This window comes from Micropterus salmoides, unplaced genomic scaffold (genome assembly GCF_014851395.1).
Source record: "Micropterus salmoides isolate LMB-PRFRI ecotype aquatic unplaced genomic scaffold, ASM1485139v1 Ms_hic_scaffold_2, whole genome shotgun sequence".
NCBI classification, from domain to species: domain Eukaryota; kingdom Metazoa; phylum Chordata; class Actinopteri; order Centrarchiformes; family Centrarchidae; genus Micropterus; species Micropterus salmoides.
In genome coordinates this window covers 21,149,845-21,176,086 of record NW_024041150.1, presented here as the reverse complement: position 1 = coordinate 21,176,086, position 26,242 = coordinate 21,149,845, and the positions used below count along the sequence as shown (strand labels likewise).

Sequence of the window (26,242 nt, the reverse complement as noted above, 5' to 3'; positions counted from 1 at the left end):
CACAGCTCAGCCTCTGCCTGGGTTTCAAGACTGAGCTTGGATTTAGCCATGCATTCACTGAATTCCCCATGCAGCTCTTATTCATTCATTCAGGCACAGGCTGGGCTGTACCAACAAACTGGTATCTGTATGTGTGTGTGTGTGTGAGAGAGAGAGAGAGAGAGAGAGAGAGAGAGAATGTGTGTGCATTTGTGTCAATTCCTGAATAGTTTTGTAAATTCATAAAAAAACACAGCAAATTCAGATTTTTGACAAGTATGTACAGCAAATGTTTATTATTCAGAAATTCAGTGGGTGGCTTTTAAAAAGGCCTCTTTAGGCTTTATATATTAATTTATTGTAAAGCTGTTTTCCACACACAGATGCCTGCACTATGGTAGCGGAACAGAGTGAGTTTCCCAGGAAAATTGAGCCTTTGACCTTAGATTTTACCGTCACTTGCTGTTCCAGCACCCCTCACTGGACGTTTCCATTCATTCCAGTGAGCTGAGCTGTAACAGTTTTACAATTTTCATTTTACTCCAATTACGCTTCATTTGTAGATTCATTTTGACATGTTTAGGCTGACGCAAACCAAGATTGAACACGTTTCATGTTTGCAACCAGGTGCAGCGAGAGGCACGTCATTGATGTTCTCACCTGCTGCATGAGTCTGCGTTTACATTCATAAACATGTATGCATGCATTTTTTTCCCTAGCTTGCCTTCCAGGCATCATGAGGTCAGCAGGTGCTTCTGTGCTTGCCAGATGTCTTTGCTTCAGTGAGTGTAATGGATATTTTTAGAGATACAGCGCCATCTGGAGGCAAAGGCATTAAGGGTTTTACAGCCAAGACTTGCTGGGAAATTGATTCCTCTTCCCTGGAGCACAGACCCATGAAATTTAGTTGCTAAATGATTGCCAGTACAGTCACATTGAATTCAATGTATAAAAACTCATCTTTATTTCAGTAGTTTCATTTTTAGAACTAACAAGGTAGTTAAGACATTTAGTTAAATTAAGATCAAAATGATACTGAAAATGTAAGTTTGCTGTTAAAGTTACCCACTTCGTACGTTAGATATGTGATACTTTTTCCTTAAAACAAGAATTTACTTCCATAATATTTTAAAAGAGTCAAAAAGAGCTGAATAAGCAACTGGAAATATATCAAAAATCTTACTTTGAAATACAAAATATGCAAAAAATGCAAAATAATACAATTAAAATGACATAGTATGTATTTAAGCAGATTAAACTAGATAAAACAGGTGGAAGATTCAAGTCTCTGATGAGCGGTGGAGGCTGTAAATATGGAAAAATGTGACACAATTGATGAGCTTGATGAGCTAAAAATTAATTATTATTTCATCAGAAATGATTAAAATAAAACTGGATTCATATTCACCAGTTGTTTTCTTTTCTTTCTCAGACTCTCACCGTTTGTTGGCTTTTGAAAAGAAATTTGACTGAAAAACAATTCAGAGGGATACTTGTCACTGGTTAGTTTGGACTTTATGTTTGTTTAGTCTAACTTCATGTCTATTTCAACTCCAATAATATACAGTAGGCCTATCATGTAAACTTTATATTGACACATATTTGCCAACTTCTGCCAAGCTTTGGCAAGTAAAGTAAACTTACGTGCTGTCCTTTAAGTGGCTTGCTGTAAAAATCTGATTCCACTGCTTGGCTTCCTCTTCGACTTTCATTCACTGCAACACCTGGAGGGAAATTATCCAATATGCACAGAGTTGTTCAGAAAAACAAAATAAAAGACTCCCATTTAGTGCGAGTGAAACTCACTAGATCAAAACATGGCGCTGGGGATTTGATTAAATAACACTTCCCAGAGGATTAATTCCCCACCACTGCAACTGGGACTGGAGAAACTACAAAGACATGCAAACAGGGTTTTTTTTTCTGTACACACTGTGGTAGGTTTTAAAGACTCACTTGGCGCGTGATGAATGATGTTGATTTTATCTGCGGGGAGAGAAGAGCTTCTAAGCCATTTACAGTACACACCGTTAAATACAGTCATTTGTAAGGTGGCTACTTGTTCCAGTGTAACTTAAACTGTGCTGCATGTTATTTATTTTTACGTTAAAGTTCCAGGAAAGCTGAGCCTCTGGAGCCTCTCTGTGATGACAGCAAAGCTTAACCCGCATAGCCTGAGTGGAGGAATATTTACCATAGACACTTTCATCATCCTCTCTGTTGTTGATGACAGTAGCTCTCAGTTGTCTCAAATTCTCCTGCAGACACAAAGATCAGTGCTTTAATATGAGCCCGACATAAAGGAATGTATTTTATTTGTATACATTTATTTATGGATTTTGAGATTTCCTATTACGTTTCCAAAAACTGTGATGAGGAATCGGAGTTTTGCAGTTTGGTCATAAATCTTGAGACCGTCATCGAGGTCTGCTTTATGGACAAATGAATGTCTAAATATGCAACAGGAGTATGAAAGAGTGAATGTAGTTGCACTGTTACTTTTAGTCAGTAAACCAACATATGTAGGGTTTCATTTAGAGGTGAAAAGTAACTGAGTGCTGGATTTTTTTTGACATACATTTACTTACTTTTGATACTTCATATACATTTTGAGTAATAATAATTCTTTAGCTTTACTGAAATAGGATTATGAATGTGAAATGTTAACATGTGATGGAGTATTTATTATCATTGGTAAGTAACTCAAGTAAAGGACATGAACACTTCTTCCACTGCTGGTCTAACCTTTATTTTGTGGTTATTGTGACCATGACAATAGTTGTTATTGTTATTGTTTCATAGATATTAGACTGGTCCTTCTACATAAGCACATATTGTTGTTTCACAAACTTCAAAACTCTCCTTACACACACACACACACACACACACACACATACACACACAGCTGAAAGTTCGACTAAGCACAGGTGTTATTGATAACGTTTACAAAGAAGCAGCTAAATGGAATGAAGCCGTCGCTCATTTTGTTATTCACGCCTGTTTTTTTCAACTGCGATGTTTCAGAATGTGTTCCATGAAAAAGCTGGCAGCTCAGTGGACCTTAGTGTAAGTTCATGTAGCCCACAACACTGTTTTAGTTTATTATTGTACCTTTTTCCTTTGCCAGACCTGTCTGTTACAAGGTACACGGTTGTTAATTTCTCCTTACGGCACAAGGTTGTATAACAAAACAAAGTTTGGAGTCCTTTTTCTAACAACTCCTGCCATTCCCTCCTCACCCAGTAGGTGTCCTCTGCTCCCCCCCACCAATCCCCACCAATCCCCACCCACCTGATCATCACCTGCCTGCACACCTGTCCCTCATTCCCCCGATTAGCTACTTGGTATATATATATATATATATACACTGGCCCCTTTTCAGTTTTATGTTGTTTTTAAACAATGGCCAATGAAATCTTTTAACTGCGTTGCCGGCGTGTCCTCTAACCAGATTTTTCACAGCTGACATTTATTTGTAACTTTAACTTGTAAAGTATGTTAAAAAGTAACTATGTTAATGCCAGTGTTAATATTTGTGCTTCTGACTCTTTAAAGAAATCTGCAATACATTTATTTTTACTTTTATACCCACTCAGAAACAAAAATGAATGTGCTCTGAGCTGGGTTCTAATTAATCCTAAACTTCCATCAGTCAATAACAGTATCACTTGCAGCATTCACACCCAATCAGTAAAGGTAGTGAAATCAACACTTGAGTCAATGGCTGACAAAGGAAACAACATAAACTGACCAATTGCTGATCAGGTTCTTTTGGCTGTTAAACAGGTGCTCGATACAGTGCCACACCTGCAATCCCATTTACCCCTTCTTGTACTGTGAAAGTAAAGTGTGCAAAACAAGCAGTTGTAAGTGGCCCTTCATGGCTTTATGTCCTCTCTGCGGGGCTTTTCATAAATAGCCACTTTCTTTACTCTAGGGTTGACAGTTTCTTGTACCTTCATGCTCTATTGTGGGTGGATTGTTTTGCAGGTTGGCATGGCATGCGCAACAGATGGGTCTATTTTTATTAGGGTTTGGTCCTGCATGCTCCTTCACCTGCTGGACGGCATCCATGCCCTTCTGAACCTGCTGCCAGTCACTGAAGCGCTCCAGGGCCCCGTCCACAGTGAGTGAACCTGCCTTCACCCTCTGCTGGAGCTCAATGAGCTGCTGAAGCCCGTGTATCTTGTTTGGCACAAAGGCATCATAGGTGGAAGAGATGCTGTCTCCTCGCCCGCGTGCTGCAATGGACAACAACTCAATATAAACTGTTTGGTAATCTGGGGCCAACAATCTGACAAAAAAACTCTAAATAATCACCACACGTGAGTACAAATTAACTAGCTGAATTATATTTGCATACATTAAATAGCTCTTTCCTGTTTTGAAGAATAGATATAAGGGAACAACTTCAGATGGCATTCATAGAGGGGATTGGTTGGCCATGTGATTTTGCCCAGCACATCTGTAATGTCAGAGAGTCATGAGGACGGTCATTGTCTGGGTCTGTCACCAAAAGTACTGCAAAGCAGAAAACTGGCGTCGTATCTCTGCTCAATGTTCACACTTTCTCTCTTTCACACTTTAATTTGGTCTAATCTTCTTGGCACCCAAATGTGTCTAAATGTGCTACCTGCTCTTTTCATTGCTTTTTTCCCCCACTGTTGGTGTGCCCATTACTGCTGCAATGACTAATTCCCCTGTAGCAATCACTCCAATTTGAATTAATTTAACAAAACACCACAAATTATCTAAGAATGGCCTTACCACCCAGCAGGTAATTTCAACAGGTAATCATAAGAGAGAAGTCATTGGCACGGTACAGGTCCTGCTGTTATGAGTGAAAAAACTACAATCAGCGGATCTCAAAGTGATTAATACTAATCTTGCCCAGAAAGGGGAAATAAAGACTCACTTTGGAGCCCATGCAAGAACAAATAAATGGCAACTGCCTACTGTATTTTTGCTCCAAAACCAATGACTGCAACTGTCTTTTTACGCATGCATGATAAAGCCAGATGCCCCAACAGCGCACAGAGTGATGATTAAAGCTTCTGTGCATTGATATACAGATGAAAACTCTCAAGTCTGAGAAAACAGTCCTATCCCTGTGGCCTAGTGGTTAAGACACGTGCCATTTTACCACAATGTTCCCACTTTGATACCCTGCTCTGCTTCCTGTCTGCTTCTCTACTGTACCCTATCTAATATATCACATCACAATTTATTAAAATGGACAGTGCTTTAAATTCCACTTGGATCTTATTGGAATCAAAATGTCAGGTTTGATCGGACTTTCAGGGACTACACATTTAGAACAGAAGGCGTGCTCCATACTGGGGTTGTGGAGTTTGAAAGACATGAGTGGTTACAAGGCAGGGAAGTTAAAACAAAAATATGCTATCGAGTGTTTTTGAAGCTATACTCATTTTAGGGATTAAGAGTCAGGACATGTCTGTCTCTGCTGCTTTCATAGAACAACCATTCTTCTTGTAATCTGTCCCTTGTGAGTCCTCCATCTCTTTCAAAGTGCATTACTAAAATGCTGTAGTTACACTTTAAGTGTGAAATTAATTGATGACCCCTTTTCTGGTGAGTCACGTATCACCTGACATTCACCTTGTTTAGTGGGAAGTGAATACAGATCAGCGTCGCCCTTTGGTGTCTTCTTCTTCTGGAACACTGTAAGCACAGAGCAGCTTAAAATAACATTATACATTATAGACCATACCATATATTCAGTAAACAATGCACTGTATAATGTTTTTTGTGCTTCTACATTTTAACAATTATTCCACAAGATGGAGCCATACCCTAAACTCACAAACAACTACTGACTGTGGAAATCTGAATGGGAATAGCCAGCAGGAAAAAAGACATCCTATTACTGTTTCAGAAGAATGCTAACATAATCCAAATATCTGTGAAATAAGTGTTATCCTGATTTGTTATTCTACAGCTCAAATTCTCTCAGAGAAAGACACACACATTCAGTTCTGGTGTCAGTTTTAGACGCCCTGAATGATGCTTTAGGTTTGGTTAGTGAGCACTCAGAGTGAAAGGCTACACTGTTTAGCTGTCAGAAGGCGGTGTAGCTGTGTGACCAACACTGGATTAGAATTCAACATCCACACCCTGAAAGATAATCCCACCTCTGACTACTTCCTCCATGACAGCGTTTCTCTTTTCCACTCCACGTTCAAACACAGCCTCTCTTTTCTGTCTTGCTGATAACACAAGCCTGGCTTTATGGCTTCATTCAGAATGAAATTGTGAGTGGAGCACCGCTGAGGATCTGTCACATGACCGCAGCTATTACTTTGCCTTACTTCAGAGTGCGTGCGTTGCCCTCCGTGTACTTTACATGCCCAGTAATTCCACCCTGTAGGATTGAATTTCATTAACATTTCAGCATTTCAGTCTCATTGAGCTCGGGACATTGCTGCTAACAAAAGAAATACTCGTCATTATTTCCACTTGTGCATTGGTCTCCAATAACTGGCTCCTCGCCTAGTCCTCAACCAAGCCTCATCTCTCCTCTCACATCTTTCACTGCGGCAGCGGGAGTGAGGAGCAAAATGTGATCCTTGTGAGGTTTGAAGCTCCACTGTCTCAATAGATGGAAACCTCAAAATCCCTCTCCTTTCTCTCGTGCGCTCTGGGGACAAGGACGATGGAAAACATGTGTAATGACTTATTCTGGCTGACTTGGCCTTGGTCTGGCCGAGATTGGTTGCAGATGGCAGCCTAGTAGTTCCCTCTCTGTTACTGAGGGGATGGTTGGGATGCAGAGAGTTCAGTGGTGCACTCAATTTCTTTTTTGCTTTTGTAAGTCCCATTGGGCAGAGAGTTGGCTTACTGGATACAAGCAAGCTCAATAAAAAAGCTGCATAATGGGGAGAGGGGGGCCTGCTGCACAGTTATAATAATTTTTGTGTATTTTGAGTGCACAAGTTGTAGCAATGTCAATTAACTGTGGATGCATGTGTGCATTTGCAAGATGAGAAAGGGAAGTTGCAGCCGTTTTAATGATTTATAAGCCTTAATAATACCAGTCACTTTTGGATGTTTCATCTTCATGAAATATTTACGCTGCTGAAATTGAACAGTTAGGCACTGTGGGCTCTCGATGCAGGCGAATTAGTCTTTCTTTTGCTTCGCTTTTGTTTGTTTTGCAGCGGGGAGCGACCGTGTTCTTGTGGTTTTATGGTATCAAAACAAACAGCATCGCAAAAAAAAAAAAAGCCTCTCCGCTCTATTCAGCAGCACTCGGCTGACAATGTCAATGCACATACCGGGCACTTCCTCCCTCCCACATGGTCTCCCAAACTCCCCGTCACATACTGTGCATAATTCAGTGTTGTTTTTACTCCAAATCAGCTCCATCAGATCTAGGATTTTGAAGAAAAAGGAGGGAAGTCAGTTACCTTGAGCAATGTAAGGGGTTCTGTCCTCCTTCACCTGGGTGCTCTCAGGCCGAGGTGTGGGTGCTGGTGGGCGATTGGCAATAACCACTGCTTTGGTTGAGTTCAGGATGGTGTCATATTCATCATTAACCCCCAGTGGTGCATAGATATCTTCCTCCTCCTCCTCCTCCTCCTCCTCCTCCTCTCCCTGTTGCTCCTTCTGTACATCTGTGGTGGAAGGAGTCCCTAATGCACAAAGTGTTTAATGCACTATTGCTTGAGTGTCATGATGAAGTTCTGCATGCTGTTTTTGCTACTGTCATTTCATAGCTAATCGGAAGCAACCCTACATGGTGTGCCCATCAGCGAGAGGAAAATATTCAGTGGTCGGAAATGAACAGCAACCCAGCATAATGATGTGCTGGGGAAAAAAAAAACAATTCCATTACCGGCTTTCCTTTGTCCTCCTTCCACTTCCCATCAGTCCTTCACTCACCTGCGGTGCACATCATTTCGTACACACTGGCATCACCATTGTCCTCGCCTGAGTTGAACATATTCTGCAACAACAGAGCATGAAGACATGCGTTTTATGCCTCATCCAAATCACAAAGAAACAGCTCAATAGAGGCAAATTAGAATTCAAGAAAAGAAATGTCTAATCTCTAAAGTTGAAGCCAGGCGTTTGCTATATAAGAGTGGATTTTTTTTGTCTCAGTATTCCTGTATTTTTAACAAATCTTGATACAATGCAGTCTCTCCTTGGCTGGCTCACGAACATCTTTCCTGTTTCCTGCTCATTTTCTCACCTGTATCCTACTTCAAAGGCACAAAAATTAAACATAACAGCTAAGGTAACTATCCACCAACCACTTTCTAAGCTCTGTCACACTGTAGGCTGATATCCGCCTCCATGCCATGCTTTAATATTCAGTGTTTTCATGTCAGATGTGACAAACGTCCAGATCATTAATTGAGGTTTCTCACTGCATCTGTAAGCAATTTCAGGGCTGTAACAGGAATTAGAGAGGTGTGCTGTAACCCTGCCTGCTGGCTAACAGAAAGCCGTTTTCCCTCTGACAGCAAAGCTGCCGCGGAGTCGGCCTATTTGCTAATAGCATACTGAGGGACAGACAGGGGTATGATCAGGGTAATTATGAAATCAGACAATCTTCCCCTTTCAGTCCAAACAGATCATTTAGTGAGCAATTCAAGACCCATGGCTTGATATTTAGACTGCATCCGCAATTAGAAAGCGATACAGATATTAATTTACTGTCATATTTCAACTTCTGATAGAGATGTCAGGAACTGAAGAGTTGCGAGAGAAATGACTTCTATTGAAAAGCTTTCTTAGAGCATTTATTTTGACAGAGAAACCAGAAAGAGATTTTCTCAGATTTACACTAACCACAATGTATTTTAAATTGAATAAACTGTATTTTTTCTATCTATGAAAACAGCTGCTGAGCTGCATTGTAGATTTTGCATCCAATCACAAACACAAATAACAAAGATTATGGCAACACAGGACTCATATCATAATACATATTATATTGCTTTAGGATTACATTTGATTCCTCTGTCAATTTAAAATGATATATTCTACTTTTAATAACAACAATCCCAGTCAGTAACATGAATCTTTGCAGAATATATGAGATACAGCTCACTTTGAAGAAGATATCCTCCATATAACCCGCCATGCTCTGTGTGCAGTTTCCAAGCAACACAGCCACTCATGACTCAATTACAATATTACACTGTTCCCAGGCCTGCAAATTACTTATTGGCTGCCATGAATGCATTACTTAACAGCAGAGGTTCATAACAGGCCCAACAGGTAGAAAGGACGGGTTAATTACCACTGCAGCTGTAACATCGAATTATAATAGTTACAGTGCTTAAGCACAGTGTGGTATTTTCAGAGGTAATTTCTGGACAGGGGAGGGGTATTTATTTACTAACCACAAATGCTAAATCATTTTACAGATGTCTGAAATTGCAAGAGCCCCAGGCATTCCAGACAAATTCAGTTTCACCACCGCAATCCAAGCAGCAGTGCTTCAGACAAAACAGCGGGCATGATTTTGTTAGAGGGAGAACCAATCTCAAGTGGATCTAGTATAGGATAAGGAGTGTAACTCTGTTTTCAGCAGCTAAAATGGTCAATTCACAGGCTGGCTACTAGTCTTGGCTCTCAGTGCCAGCATGCTGGCTGTCTTTCGGCATACTGGTTTCAGGATAAGAGTGTTTGATGCATGGCAGATTGCAGAGTGTAACACTGAACCCATTACTTAAGTGCCTTGCAGACAAAATCTGTCCAACTTGTTTTTTGGCATGAGAAAATAAGAAGTGGTCAGCTCAGCACTTCACACCACTTGTGTAAAACTATATTTACCCCATGTTCAGTGTTATCTTCATAGTTTTAGTTTAACACAAAAGCAAACATATATTTAGTAGGCTATTGTAACAAGACTAAGAAGCTACAGCTATGCTAGCAGCTCTGTGAGGCTTAAACACAGTGATGCTGAAAGCTAATGCTAGTGTCAGTGTGCTCACAATGGCAACGCTAACGTGGTGATGTTTAGTAGGTATAATGCTATATAGTATTACAGTATAGTATGCTGAATTGTACAGTATAGTATGCTGAATTGCATGTTAGCATGCTAACATTTGCTAATTAGCACTGGACACAAAGTAGGCCTATAGCTGAACCACACATGTCAATGTCATGGTGGCACTAGAGGAAAATCAGTGGGATTCATCCTTTAGGAACCATGAATGTCAGTAGTTTATTAAAAAAAACATTCTGACATTCTCTCAACTAGACGTTGACATATTTTACAGGATAAGCAAAAACTTAGTCCAGCTGTTGGTGCTATTTGAGAGGTCAGTCAGTAGGCTTCATCTTCTGGAGACCCTGAATATCTGTACCAAGTTTTAATGGCAATCCATGCAATAGTCGTTGAGATATTTCAGGCTGGACCAAAGTGTTGGTCCTACATTGCCATTCCCAGATTAAGTGGCTGGTAAAATGTAAAATGTTTCAGCAGTGCTATAAAGATGGAACACTTAACCTGAGGGATAAAGGTTGTATGTTTTCTTTTTCAGAATGAGATTGACTATATCATTCAAATAAATCTCTAATGATTGTGCAGTTACTGACCAAACAAACATAACATGCAAAGTGGAATCAACAAATCCCTGGACTACAGTGTCACCTATTTTGGTTCACCTGCATTTGAATAGGAATGTACTGTACACAAACACAACCTGCAGGACGTAAATAGCTCTTTGTAGTCTTTGGAGGACCAAGCTCTGCTCTATATCTGAGAGAACACAGTGAAATCTTGGTAGGAGCTCACAGAGTCCATCTAAATGCCAAGTGACAGATTTGTGATCCAGTATTGAAATATTAAATAAGGACAATGCCTGTTTGTGATAGTAATTACAATGAGCAGGCACAATATTTCAGTCTGAGGACATAAACATCGTAGATAACTGCAGAGCATTTTCTATATTTGTATTCTAGTTATGCTCTCCCTGAATAATTTAGCTTTCCCCTCTGGAGCAGTTCACAGCTAATTAACAAAGAAGTGTGGTGCCAGGGCAGACTAGTGGATCTGACGCAGGCCCTGTGAGTGATTCTGGCTCTGTAGGAAGCTGGGGACCAATCCATCTCGGATTTATTGACAGAGTGCCGCTACACTGACGCCCAAATCACTGATGCATCATGGGTTGATTAATTAGAGGTGGGGGAAACACTGCAGATGAGTTATTGAAACTGCCATGCAAAAAAAAGGGACCAAGAACAAAACCCCACCCCACAATGTCAAGATGAATTTGAATTACCCTAAAAAAAAAACAAACCCAAAGAAATGTCAGTTGATTGTGCTTGTCGAATCTTACATCATGGGCAGGGATGGGCAGAATTTATGATACATGGATTAAAAATACGTATTTCAAATACAAAATAGGATTTTGTTATTTGTATTTGTTTTTATGAGAAAAATGGCTTCATATTTTTTTAATCAAAATACTAAGTGTACTAAAATAATACTGAAATAGTAAGTGTTTTGTATTTTGTAGTTTGTGAGAAGTCTACGTGATTACATCATAAAAATGCTGCCTCTGATTGGTGCTTCCTCAGTAATCTGCCCAGACTGAGATCGGAACAGAAAATTGATCCAGACCTGAAGAACAAGTTCAAGATAAGAGAGACATATATGTTTCCAGCTTTCCATCCATTTCTAGTAAATAGTAAATCACTACAATTCTTTAAAAAAAAAGTTTTGGGGGGGCTGTTTTGAATTTTATTTAATAACAGGACGGCTAAGAGAGACAGAAAATGTGGGAGAAACAAACGGCCACAGGTCAGACTCGAACCCTGGCCTTTGCACATGGGGCGCGCAGGAGTGGTAACTAACTAACTGGTGCACCTAAATTGTTATAATTCTTAAAGTTCCTGTTAAGTTTTGGTGTTCGTTTACCAATTTATATAATGTTCTAGCTAACTATTTGACCTCACAGTTAGCTTGCTCAGCATATGTTAAGTTTTGTGCACAATAAAATAATAAAGTTTTTCGTTGAGCAAACTGTTAAACATTAAACTGTTGGTTACTTTAAAACTAATCTGGGTGATCACATGGATATGTAAACATCTGATTGTAAACTGGTAAGATTAATTGCATGACTCATTAGGGACATAAGTAATTTGTTGTTACATAATCAGCTGTGTCAGTATACAGGTGAAGTGATTTCATGGTACCTTGAAGGATATTTTAATATTTTTGAAATATAAAAATACAGTAGGTTTTTTTGATACATGGTATGGCTGTTGTATTTTTTAGTTTATTTTGGTACATTTAAATTAGGATATTTGGTATCTTATTTTAAATACATTTTGATGTATTTTGTCCATCTCTGTCTGTAAGACCCTGCGGGGAGACCTCTTCCGTCTCACTGTAGGCTCAGAACGAGCACTTTAAGTCACTACAGCAATCTGATCAAACCTTGCTCCATCTGCATTCACTCTCAATTAGCAGTGTTGCTAGGGGGATAAATACATTTGCAACAGCTGTTGGAGTGTCTAAATTTCCGTCGAGGGGGAATTCTCCATAGATTGATCCGAGACATCAGAGAAAGTTCCCAGTATTATTGGAGGACGGGAGATATGTCAGCGATTTTCATATGAATGGATGAGCAACATCAAGGAAGGATTGAAGGAAGGAAGGAATCATGGAAGGAATCATGGAAGGAAGGGAGGAATGAAGGAAGACATCAAGGAATAAAGAAAGGAAGGATACAAGGAAGGGGTCAAGGACACACTGTAAAGCCACTTCACTGTACTGGTCTTGTGTAAAATTTTGCGCCACGGAATGAAAGAATCAAGGAAGGAATCAAGGAATCAAGGAAGGAAGGAGTCAAGGAAGGACTCAAGGATTCAAGAAAGGAATCAAGGAAGGGACCAAGAAAGGAATCAAGGAATCAAGGAAGGAATGAAGGAATCAAGGAATCAAGGAATCAAGGAAGGAAGGAAGGAATCAAGAAAGAAATTAAGGAATCAAGGAAGGAAGGTAGGAATCAAGGAATCAAGGAAGGAATCAAGGAAGGAATCAAGGAAGGAAGGAATCAAGAAATCAAGGATCAAGGAAGGAAGGACAGAAGAAAGGAAGGAACCAAGGAATTATGGAAGGAAAGCATGAATGAAAGAAGAAGGGAATCAAGGAATCAAGAAAGCAATCAAGGAAGGACGGAAAGAAGGAGTAATCAAGGAATCAAGGAATCAAGGAAAGAAGGAATCAAGGAACGACTCAAGGAATCAAGAAAGGAATGAAGTAATGAAGGAAGGAATGAAGGAAGGAATTAAGAAAAGACTCCAGGTAGGAATCGAGGGAGTAATGAAGGAATCAAAGAATGACGGGCTGAAAGATTCAAGGAAGGCTTGAAGTAAGTAAGTAAGGAATCAAAAAAGGAATCAAGCAAGGAAGGAAGGAAGGAAGGAAGGACTCAGGGAATCAATGAAGGCCTCAAGGAATCAAGAAAGGAAGTAATCAAGGAATGAATCAAGGAAAGACTGAAGGATGGAAGCAATCAAGCAAGCAATCAAGTAATCAAGGAAGGAAGGAAGGAAGCAATCAAGCTAGCAATCAAGTAATCAAGGAAGGAAGGACTCAAGGAAGGTCTCAAGGAATCAAGAAAGGAATCAAGGATGGAAGGACAGAAGAAAGGAAGGAACCAAGGAATTAGGAGCACCGTATATTTCATGTGTTTGGACGTTAGTTTAGTGTTAAAAGCCAACTATGTGTCTGTTTTGTCGGTTCCAAAGCAAAGCGGACGTCTCTCCTTGATTCAAGCCTTTCTGATGTTTAATGTTTTTACTCAATCTCGTTTTGATTCTCATTTGGCCTGACAGGCTCCAGCACATAAAACTTTATTGTTGGTTTTTATCCTTATGTTTAGTGTATGTTGGAGTCTGTGTTGTGCTGGGTGCCGGTTGTTTTTTGGTGTTAGTGAACTCCATCTCGTTAGCTGCGGTGTTTTCCTGTAGTCTATCGCAGGGCGGATATTTACATAGTGTGTGCAATTTTGAGATACTTGTAGCTGAATATTTCCATTATATGATAATTTATATTTCACTACATTTCAAAGGTACCTTTAACTATTTACTAGTTACTTAGCAAAATATACAAAATATATGATTAGCCCACATATGTGTAATTTCTAAAGATGAAACTGCTCAACAGAAAATAAAGTAGTTAAAATGAGCATATTGTTGACTTTCATATACGTTAAAATGCTGCTTTCATGTTGATGAATCAAAAATCAAAAATTCACCAATGAATCAATCAATCCACCAACTGTGCCATGAGCTGGATGAAGAAACACTGGTTAGAAGGGAGTGAGGTCGCCTGACATACAAGTCACTCTCCCTGCTCTCCACCTTTACAAACTCTCCATTCTGTTCATTATTGATAATGCACCACTCACTCCCAGTCCTAAAGCTGTATTGTTGTTAGTAAGAGAGCGCTGCTCTGTATCCCCTGGCTGTGAGCTCTCACAAGCAAAGACGCATTGTATTGTTTACCTCAGATGTCAGCGGGTAACTGAACACTGTGGAATTACATTTAGGTGACATCACATTCAGTCAGTAATAGATAGATAAATAATGTCATTGGGTGTCTTTTAATTGGTTCACAAGTCAATGTACATGTGAAGCTGTGATCAGATATTGGCATTTTGAGAAATGTCTTCATTGTATGGTGGCTCAATAAAGCTGAAACAACATTTTCTAGCAAGAATGAATTCCATCCGGTGTGAGGTGAAAATGATCAAATGCCAGAAAATTATAAATAAATGAAACACTGTGGATAGGGTTGAGAGTTGCAAATAGTTAATAAGGAAGCAGTTACCAGCGTTTCCTTCAATAAGACATGAAGCTCTGTATGACCGTGACTCTTGGCAATCTCAGTGGGAGTCTGTCCATGGCGATTGGCTGTGTGCAGCGCTCGCTTAGCGCCTGGACACTGCAGGAGCAGGCTGGAGATGCTCTTGAATCCATACTGGGCAGCAAAGTGAAGGAGTGTTGGTACATCTGCACGGTGGAGCTCTGATGAGGATATTTGACATTTTTGATTAGGTATTAACAGCCGCCAGTTATGCCTGAAAATGAGCACCTGTCAGCAAAGACTACACCACTTTTATTACTTCCTTTACAGGTAGATAACTGGGAGTTGAACCGAGGCACTGTGAGCAATCTAACACAATCAGGAGAGTCGAAGAAAGACAGCTTGGAGGCACTTATTGACCTGTTTGTCATGGAAACATTTCCCTGTGCCCTTTTAACCAGAGTTAAGGATCAATCTCGGTAGCTGATGAACATCAGTCTTCCACATAACGAGTCAAGAAATAATGGAAGGCTTTCTTTTCTTGGTGGAAACTGCATGTGAGAAGTATAGTACTGTGCAAAGGTTTTAGGCAGGTGTGGAAAAATGCTGTAAAGTAAAAATGCTTTAAAAAATAGACATGTTAATAGTTCATATTTATAAACTTTAAAAATGCACGCAAAGTGAGTGAACAGAAGAAAAATCTAAATCAATTCAACATTTGGTGTGAACACAATTCTTCTAATTATCTAAGGTATACTTGAACAAAGACTGGGATTTTGTTAGCGTATTGTCATTATATCAAATATACCAAACAGGTTCTGATGATCACCAATTTAATATGTGGGTTAAAACGTCAAATGTAAAAAAGTCATTAACTGAAACAGAAATAGCTGTGTGGGAGGAATACAACTGGGAGGAACTGAGGAACAGCCACACAGCTAACAAGGTGAGACTGCTGTAAGAGTTTACTTCCAAAAGTCATACACCACAGCAAGACTGAGCACAGCAACAAGACACAAGGTAGTTACACTGCATTAGCAAGGTCTCTCCCAGGCAGAAATTTCAAGGCAGACAGGGGTTTCCAGATGTGCTGTTCAAGCTGTTTTGGAGAAGCACATAGAAACAGGCAGCGCTGAGCACCGTAGACTCAGTGATTGGCCAAGGAATCTTACTGCAGCAGTTGAAGTGCACATCATGCTTACTTCCCTTTGCAATCGGAAGATGTCCAGCAGTGTCGTCAGCAGAAAACAGTGGGACCCTGGTGCACCCGTCTACTGTCCAGAGAAGTCTTGACTAAAGTAGCCATCATGGAAGACTTACAGCAAAAAAAACCTCCAACATGGAAACAAGGCAAAGCGATTCAACTATGCACAAAACCAATGGAACTGGGCTGGAAAGACTACAGATCAATGAAATGCCCCCCTCCGATTGTCACTGTATAATTTGTACCCTACCTGTTAACAATGCAATAATGACGTGTTACTTATGGGCAGATCTGCAGTAACTGTGTGAAGTGCAAGTGGTGTCTACACAAGTAGGGACGGTATAACTACCATGTTTTTGGGTATGCAGTGTATTCAGTCATACTGCAAAGTAGATTAGAAAGAATTTGTTATAAAATCAGCAAATGGTTTAAGATACTATCTTTGCTCATGTATCCCTGAAAGTCCAAATAAAATTTTAAGAAAGTTGTACCAGTTGGATGTGATTACTCAGCAGTTTTTCAATGTAAAGGTCTGAGTAAGCAATCCTACAGTGCTGTACCTTTTTCAGGTGTGTTTTCACACTGCAGTCCCTGAAAGCCTCCGGTGGGCATGCTGTCCAATAGCATAGAAGACAACTTCTGATCCAGCTTCTCCGCAGAGGACTCCTGAAGAGCCTGAAAACCAGAGAAACAGTCAGTTCACAAGCAGACCTTTTGACAAAAAAGTCTTGATGCAAGGCTGCAAAGAAAAAATACTCAATACAAGCAAATTACCAACTAAAGTTTTACTTTGATGAACAAATAAAAGCAGCACCTTAAAACAGTAGGAGTGTTTGGATTATGTGGTGAAATACATTCAGTATAGAGGCACAATAAAGATGCCAGGTTGAATATAACCACACACATCAGAGTCCAGTAGTACCAGTCCAGAAATTCTCTTGGCAAATTCGTCTCTTGGCATTGCTCAAGTTTGCCACTTCAGCAAAAGAAACCTAATCAAATCAAGCGTTCATCGCTGAAAGAAGGCTGAAACCTTCCGTCTCTTCATTTCCAGAGAGGAGACGGCGCACTTAAACATCAGCAGAAATATGCTAGTTCAATCTATCTTCTGTTTTTCCACCTCTTTCTAATGGCTTGAAGTGCATTGATTGTAAGTACTGTTTTGGGTTGGCGATTGACTAATTTCTATAACTGTGTTACATAACGATGAGTCACTAAGTAACATAACACATTCCGAGTGCCTCAGAAGAGTTACTTGTATTGAGAAGAGAGAGAAAAGCACAGTATTTGAATATGTTTCATACATTGCCCCCTAGATTAATAATTTATAGATGTCTGAATGCATTTACTAGTGTTAAAAGTAAGTTAGAAGTATGCTCACTGCTTGTTCTGTATATATCCTGCAATTTTACGTTTACTTTCTTTTTTACAGCTTCACCAGATAAATAAAGTTTAGAAATAATGATGTACATCTTTATTACAATGTTGTTGTTGAAATGTTGCCATGTTGCCAGCCAGTCTGTTCTTAAGACTCCACACATAAAATAAAATAAAACCCCAACTATCTCATATTCAAAAGTGGTCCTCCATCTAGTATTGCACTTCCATAAAGTTGGGGACTGACAACAGATTAAAGAAAGAATGGTCAAAATCAAAGAGGTGCCCTGATTTTTTGTCCCTTCTATGGGTCAACCTCAAAAAACGTCTGGGGTTACGTATGTAACCCCTGTTCCCCGAGAAGGGGAACAAGACACTGCGTCGGTGACGACACTATGGGAACGCCTCTGGGCGTGGCAGGGCACAACAATGAATGAAACCACTCCAATCCTATTGGTGTTGCTAGAATGGTAGCGTGTGACGGCGTAACCGGAGGGGTATATAAGCACGCTGGCACACAGGACACATTAGCCCTTTTCTATGAAGCAAGGCACTCCAGGCGGGGTGAGGTGTGGCGGACCGACGCAGTGTCTCGTTCCCCTTCTCGGGGAACAAGGGTTACATACGTAACCCGAGACGTTCCGCTTCGAGGGAACTCGAACTGCGTCGGTGACGACACTATGGGAACGAGATACCCACTTAGGCCACGCCCGAAACCCCGGGTGCCTGGTCCAGACTGTAAACCAGATGAAAGTGTGAGGGGTGGCCCCGCCAGCCGCGTCACACAAATCCTGGAGTGACGCCCCTGCGAGGAGGGCCCAAGAAGCCGCCATGCCTCGAGTAGAGTGCGCCCTTACGGCCATAGGTGAAGGCAATACCGCGCACCTGATAGGCCAGGGAAATAGTCTGAACGATCCAGTTGCTGATGGTGTGTTTAGAAGCGGGGAGCCCAGCCTTGGGGGACCCGAAACACACCAGCAACTGGTCTGCTTTCCTCCACCAGGAAGACCTCAGAGTGTAAATACTCGGTGCTCTGACAGGGCAGAGCGGATGAAGTCTCCCGTCCTCCGCCGTTACATGAGGTGGGGGATGAAACGCCTGCAGCACCGTGGACCCTGCCAGTCTGGCTGGAACCTTAGGGACATAACCTGGACAAGGGTGCAGGATGGCCCTGACCCTCCCCGGGGCAAACTCCAGGCATTTGGGAGAAATCGAAAGTGCCTAAAGATCCCCCACCCTCCTCAGAGAGGTGATAGCGAGGAGAAAGGTCATCTTAGGGGTCAGGTGCTTGGCCCCAGCTGACTCCAGGGGTTCGAAGGGGGCCTCAGCCAGTGCTTCGAGAACCATTGCCAGGTCCCAGATGGGAACCCTGGAACGAGTCACGGGTCTCATCCTCCTGGCTCCACGGAGGAAGCGCACGACCAGTGGAAGCCTCCCCAAGGGTCCATCACTCAGAGGGGCGTGGAATGCTGCAATGGCAGCCACATACACTTTGAGCGTGGACGGGGAGAGGCCAGTGAAGAAACGGTGCTGGAGGAACTCCAGTATCACAATTACCGAGCAGGTAACTGGGTCCACCGCCCGTTTTCTGCACCAGGTGGTGAACACATTCCACTTTAGGCCGTACATCCTTCTCGTGGACGGGGCTCTGGAGCTGAGCAGCGTCTCGACTGCTCCTGTCATCAGGCCCGCCTCCAGGAACTGCACCCCCTCTGGGGCCAGACCCATAGCTGCCACAGGGCGGGGTGCGGATGAAAGATCCGGCCCTCCGCCTGGGACAGCAGGTCTCTCCTCAGAGGGACCTGCCAGGGCGGGCCCCCGAGGAGTGATATTAAATCCGAGAACCACACTCGTGCCGGCCAAAACGGGGCTACTAGTAGTAGACTGACGCTGTCCTGGCGGACCCACTCCAGAACCCCCGGGAGCAGAGCGACTGGGGGAAATGCATACAGACGCAGCCTCGGCCACGTCTGCACAATGGCATCCAGCCCTAGCGGGGCTGGGGGCGAAAGGGAGAACCACAGGGCACAGTGCGTAGTCTCTCGAGACGCAAACAAGTCCACGTCTATGGGGCCGATTATTCGCATAATAACTCCACCACCTCGGGGTGGAGTCTCCATTCCCCGGGCCTCAGCCCCTGTCTTGACAGCAGGTCTGCTCCCTGATTCTGGGTCCCAGGGACGTACATCACTCTGAGGGACAGCAGTCTCTGCTGGGACCACAGGAGGATCTGATGTGCCAGTATGCATAACGGGCGCGAGCGCAGAACCCCCTGGTGATTCAATTAGGCCACCACTGCTGTATTGTCGGTTCTGACAAGGATGTGGCGACCGCGGAGAGCGGGCAGACAACTCCTCAGAGCTCTGAATACCGCCAACATTTCCAGGCAAATTATGTGCCAGGAGAAATGATGCTCCTCCAAGGAGCCTCTCACACAGCGGCCGCCCATGACCACGCCCCATCCCGTGAGTGAGGCATCTGTTGAAATAATTGTTCGGCGAAAGATCGCTCCCAACACGGGACCTTGGGACAGGAACCAAGATTTCCTCCGTAGAGACAGGGAACGAAGGCATCTGCTCGTAACCCATATCAGACGGAGCAGATTTCCCCTCGGGGAGAATCCCTTGGATTTTAGCCACCACTGCAAAGTGTTTTACAGTGATGGCGCGGCCTAACTGAGGATAAAATGGACTCGATGTGTGCGGGAGACAAGTGGGCCCGCATCGTCGTTGAGTCCCACACCACCCCTAGGAATGTAGTCTGTTGGGCGGGCGTCAGCACGCTCTTCTTCGCGTTGAGCCGCAGCCCCAAACGCTGAAGGTGGGCGAGGACGACATCTCGATGCCGAACCGCTAACTCTCGAGACTGGGCCAGGACGAGCCAGTCGTCAATGTAGTTCAGTATGCGGATGCCCTGGAGCCTCAGTGGGGCCAGAGCTGCATCCATGCATTAGGTGAACGTGCGGGGAGAGAGTGCTAGGCCGAACGGAAGAACCCGATACTGGTAAGCCGCTCTTCTTTTCTCTTCTTTGAAGGCAAACCTCAGGAACTTCCTGTGAGAGGGACGGATGGAGACTGGAAATAAGCGTCTTTGCAGATCTATCGTGACAACCCAATCCTCGGAACGGATGATGGCGGGGATGGTGAGCATACTGAACCTGAATCTCCTCAGAGATTGGTTCAGGGACCGCAGATCCAAAATCGGACGCAACCCATCCGTCCTTCTTGGGAACTATGAAGTACCGGCTGTAGAACCCGGACTCCCTGACTGGCGGGAAAATAAGCTCTCTGGCCCCGTTTTCCAGCAGAGAGCGAACTTCTTGTCCCAGCACCTGGCTCTGCACCGCAGTCCAGACCACCCCGTTGAACTTCTGCAGGGGGTGGACCCGGAACTGCAGCCTGTAGCCATCCACTACGGTGCGCAGGACCCACGGGGAAATATTTGCAAGGCTCCGCCATGCTTCCACAAAATCCGCTAAGGGAACCAACCCCTCGGGGCTGGTGGCCGGTGTTATGCGTAGGTCCCCGGTGGCATCCTGAAGCGGAGAACCGCCAGGGAAACTCACCGGCAACCCGCGGTGTGTGAGCCCGATCGTTTCCCAGCTGCAACCCCTCGAGGCGGGCAGACTGGTGAGAGCTCGCTGGCGGCTAGCATGTCCCGAGCGCCAAGACAGCGGGAACCCTGTTGCCTGAGCCGCCACGAGGGATGGGGACCTCGGTCAGTCTCTCTCGGGGGGTGGTGGTGGTGGGCCCCCCTACTCGAAACCTCAGGACCTCTTCCCCGAGCCCGGTTTGTTGAGAGGGACTACGGGAAGTGACGCTTAGCTTCTGGCTCCGGCGGTAGGAGCTAGCCGAGGGCTGAGCTCGTCTCCAGCCGTCGCCGTCCTGGACCCAGACCTTCGGGGGAGATATTGCTCAAACGCCTCTCCCTGCCTTTGGCGTGCTGAAACCTGCTGACGACAGCATCCACTGCCTCACCAAACAGGCCAGTAGGAGAGAGGGGCACATCCAGGAGAAAAGCCTTCTCCTTCCCCTGGATGCCCGAGAGGTTGAGCCACAGATGGCATTCCGTAGCCACTGAAATGGGCCGTCTCCTTGGTAACACGGAGTGTTAAGTCCGTAGCTCTACGGAGCTCAGTCAGGTCCTCCTCAGAGGGACCTCCCCCTAGGTCACAGTCTTTGAGAAGATCGGCCTGGTACGCCTGCTAGGTGGCCATGGTGTGCAGGCTTGCACCAGCTCGACCCGCTGCCAAAGCGGATGTCGTCCGACACGGTTTGGTGGGGAGCGCCGGCGTCTGAAGGAATGAAGCGAGGGTGGGAGAAAGATAGCTCGTAAGTGCTTCCTCCACCCGAGGCATCGTTCCAAAGCCATGCTGCTTAGTTTCTGTCACGCTGCTGTAGTGTAGTGTGATTACCCGACATGGTCTCTACTGCTATGTCAGAATTTCCAGGTAAGACAACAACTTTCTCAATAGTGGAGCTTCCAAACATACTCAGAGTGCCTGCTGAATAAAAAAAGGCTAATGTGTCCTGTGTGCCGACGTGATTATATACCCCTCCGGTTACGCCGTCACACGCTACCTTTCTAGCAACACCAATAGGATTGGAGTAGTTTCATTCATAGTTCAGCCCTGCCACGCCCAGAGGGGTTCCCATTGTGTCGTCACCGACGCAGTTCAAGTTCCCTCAAAGGGGAACTTAATCCTCCATTTCCCATAAGGCTACTCAATCGCATTTATTTGTTAGACCCTGCCTGCTTAGTAAATACTGTTTTTGTAACACTAGGGTTGGTGGTTAAATACCAAGCTCAATAGATGCAGCTATTTAAATGTGTAGTCTCCAAGCCCAAGACAAAATAACCCTGATGACATCAGCAAGAATATTTCGGACTTGACAAAGCTCTACTAGAGCCACAGAAGACACTATGCAACTGGTTTACCAGCCCTGTAGAACTCCTCATGACCAGCAAGCACAGCTTTGTGTGTAAGAACCGTGAAATTTCACATTTGATAAAAACACTGCAAATAAGGTGCAACAACTAAAATGTGGATATTATTTGAAGTGAAAGAACCCTTTAATGGCTTTACCTGACACATGAAATCAACTGGGTCTGCTGCCCTTGCCAAAAGGCGGGTTATTTCCTCCATGTTGCTGTAATACTGCAGCTGTGCCTTGCTCAGTGGCACTCCATTACTGTATACAGTCACTCTTACATTCCCTGCAGGAAAATCTGCAACAGAAAACATACCGAAACTGTTAACTGGCTGGGCTAAAACTGATACAGAAGTATTTTGTTAATCATACATTTATTATTTCGTATTATTTTGTTCACCTGGTGCCTTGACACACAGGATCCGCTCATTCCAGCAGACAGGCTTCACTCTCAGCATCTGCTTCTCACCAGTGAACTCAACATCGGCGTCGCTGCCAACCGCCTCATTTTTCAAGAGAATGAACACTTCCATAGGGCTCTGCCAAAGAGACAGTACAGTGAACTGCAGTGTAGTCAATGTAAGGGATGCTTCATGAAAAAAAGAAATTGCTTACTACTGATTAGATGACTGTCTCACCCCGCATGGAACTCTGGAAGGAACAACCACAATGCTAGATCTGACACTGTGGGCTCCAGTTGACTGCATTTGTCCAGCCCTTTGCTCTGATCCTGATGGTTTTTGTATGAAGGTGTTGACATTTGCTGCTGAGGGTGACATGCCTACAAAAGATAGGACTTTAAACCTCATGCTGAATTATGCTCCAGTGATGTCTTAGATTCAGATGCAATGAGCTATTGAGGTGCATTTTTAACCATGCTAGCGGCACGGGTTACCACTTTTGTCCAGACTGAAATAAAACCAACAAGTTTTGTTCAAACATTCATGGTCCCCAGAAGATGAATCCTACTGGCTTTGGTGATCCTCTGTCCTTTTGTACCACAAAGAGGTTCTATTTTATGGTTTTGAGTTAAATGTCTGATATAAAATTGCTATGAAATTAGTACCCAAGTCCCCCTATTTGTGTTTTTTCCTAATTAGCAAATGTTAGCATGCAAACAAACTGTAGTAAGATGGTGAAAAATTACACCTGCCTAGATATAGCATTAAGAAACAGTATACCTGCTGGCATGTTCACTTTGTCATTGTGAGTACGTTAGCATGCCTTTAGCTCAACACACCTTGTCATTTAAAACCGACTTAAGCTAAAATTACCTTAAATTAAAAACTCGATAAAAAAAAAAAATGATTCAAATAAAAAATTGAAATATAAAAGGTCTTGTACTTTTCATTTATATTAGTGGTGGCTCATTGTTATGAGTCATGAAGTGTACTTGCTTCAGCCGCGTGCACAATAACTCATCAAACACGAGTTGCCTGTGTGCTAACAAACAAACAGCATCATCTCATATGAATAGGGAAGGTACTTCTGGGTTAATATATAACTGTTCGTGGGATCCTGGCCTGAACCACTTCACTGTATCAGTGCAATGGAGTGATGCAGAGTGCACTTGAATTTGCATGGCTACTGATGAGTAGTCAGTCATGGCCCAAGAGGAAACACTGGCTATTTGCATCAGATGTTCCTCCTGCGTACACACCTGTTTAAATACAAGCCCCCCCCTCCTCTGCTTTATGATTTTATACAAATAGTGCAATTAGGAAAATCAGGGAAGGAGGTAGAGGATAATTGGCCAGGCGGATGAGGACATGCTAAAGATACACACGGTTGAGATACACACAAACATGTCTGCAGCTGGTGCTAAACAAAAATTGGATGTCAATCTTCAGTGCACACAATTCTCAGGAAAAAAGTCAGCAAAAAGGTTTCCGAGCTGCTGCTCAGGCACAAATAATGAGCATTCTTTTCCCCTCACATTTATGCCAGGGGAACCGCGAGTCCATGTGAATTTTTTCCTGAAGAAACAACATGTTGAAGAGGGTGATTATGTTCTGGGTTTTCAAGACTGGGACGCACACTGTGGCTAAATCTGTTTTACTGGCAAGCATTAGGATATTTGTTAATGGTGGCAAACAGGCTGTGACTGATATTGCTGTGTTTTTGGAATTTTTTTTTTAAACTGTCAATCAGTGCCACCTGACTCCTGTGTAATGACTTTGAGACACATTTTACTCCAATTCAGCATACATGAATTAATTTTATTTGAACAATTATTATGTTAAAGTTTCAGTGGGTATTCAATGCATGCTCTAAATAATATTGTCAAGATTAAAATTATGTTGGAAACACTTAGATTGGAATAACACTTAAATACAAACAAAAAATATCAAATATTAGAGGGAAACTGGGGTGGAATTTCATACCTCACTGGTTCCTGAAATTAAGTCAGGGACCTGCAGAGGTCTTTTAGGGCGTCCTAAAGGTCCAGAGTAAATGACACAATTAAGTGAATTTCACAGTTAATTCATTCTGCAGAACTGGCGGAGGTGGAATAATAAGAGTACGTATCCCTTCCCTTCTGTAATACAGCCAATACTAAATCAAATAAAGCAAGACTGTTATCAACAGGTGGTCAGTGATGTTTGAGGGTCCACAAAAAACTCAAAATGAAAACCTTTTTGGAGCCAATGCCATACCTTTTCTCACAATGTCAGTCACAGTGGACAGATACTCATGAGCATCTTGTTCACTGGAGATCTGCAGGCACTCATCGCCATTCAGGGGCACCAGCTCCAGCAGTGGGGTCAGACTCTCCACCCCACACAGCAGCACCACCACATGAGCAGCGGGACTCAATACACGGGCCAGGAAGAGGCGCCGCATCTTGCATAGACACTCCAGCATGCCCTTAGAAAGGATCAGGAGCTTGCATGTGTACCGGGCCAGAATGAGGAAGTCGTCCCGCCAGCTGGACACTGTAGCAATGTCGTAGCAGCAGATTCCAGCCTCTGAGATTGGACCAGTGAAGACTGAATGCAGGTACGTGGCCCATTGCTCTGCCTCTGTCTCATAGATGATTAACAGCTCCTCAGCTACAAGAAAAAAAATATTTGTTCAGAAATGTGAAAAAAAAAATCACTTCATCATTTCTGTGAGTTCAGTAAAAACACCATATTCTCACTACTTTTAATAATGCATTTAGGCTGCAAAAGATATATTTATAGCAACTATAGTTTCCAGACTTTTCAACTGTTCCAAATAGTGAAAAAATACTTTTGCTGTCACTCTCAGTGTAGCATATTAAAATGTAACTCTTTGTAGAGGATGCAGTGAAATGGCTTAGCTGTCATTGCAAATTGTGCTGTTGATGTTGCTTTGACACTGACATATTCAAAAACAGCCACAAATAGACATTTTACTTTGCCATTGTTCCAAGATATATTGTGCCAATTTTAACCAAAATGTTGCCCTGAGCATTGCAGAGAATCATAAATCAGCCAGACTTCTATATTAAAGCAATTAATCATTTTCATTACCCCAGTAAAAAAATCTTTGTAGTAATGAATTCATGAATAAATAATGCAATTGGACAGCTTACCTGACTGGCTCATGGCTACAGTGCTGTTTGTCTGCCGATCTCACTTCACAGTGACATGGAAAACAGCACTGCTATTGACAGGAGGAGCTCAGATAAGAGGGTGTTTCCTGCTACGCCGAAGGGGATAAAGAAATTAGACTTTTTTTTAAAGTGAACATAGAGCCTGCTCTCTGCTCTGGTGACAATGAAGAAGCACGGGTGTACTACAGCACTAGTTCAATGGCAGAAATTCCAAGTGTTTTAGTCAGTGGAATTAAATGTTCTTCGTACTATATGAATGTCTTGGGAAATTCCCAAAACAGATTATGTGATTTGGATCAAGGCTTTGTCATCCAGATTTAGTTTTGCTATCAACGTGTTGCTGGTACTGTCACTAACAAACCTGGTACACAAAA

The 26,242-nt window shown here is 42.9% G+C and overlaps 1 protein-coding gene across 1 annotated transcript; it reads right to left on the bottom strand.

The window, feature by feature from the left end:
* Window positions 1–448: 448 nt before the first annotated feature.
* LOC119911904 (B-cell scaffold protein with ankyrin repeats-like) lies at window positions 449–25,860 on the bottom strand. Its single transcript, XM_038730885.1, has 16 exons — window positions 25,848–25,860; window positions 24,946–25,341; window positions 22,927–23,069; window positions 22,689–22,827; window positions 22,444–22,586; window positions 16,541–16,655; window positions 14,801–14,997; window positions 7,882–7,945; window positions 7,407–7,631; window positions 5,599–5,661; window positions 4,036–4,220; window positions 2,174–2,237; window positions 1,936–1,965; window positions 1,624–1,703; window positions 1,388–1,448; window positions 449–1,284 (listed from the first exon to the last, which is right to left on the bottom strand). Exons 1-15 carry the CDS (start codon window positions 25,858–25,860, stop codon window positions 1,416–1,418), a joined length of 1,890 nt encoding a protein of 629 aa, XP_038586813.1. The 3' UTR covers window positions 449–1,284; window positions 1,388–1,415.
* Window positions 25,861–26,242: the final 382 nt, after the last annotated feature.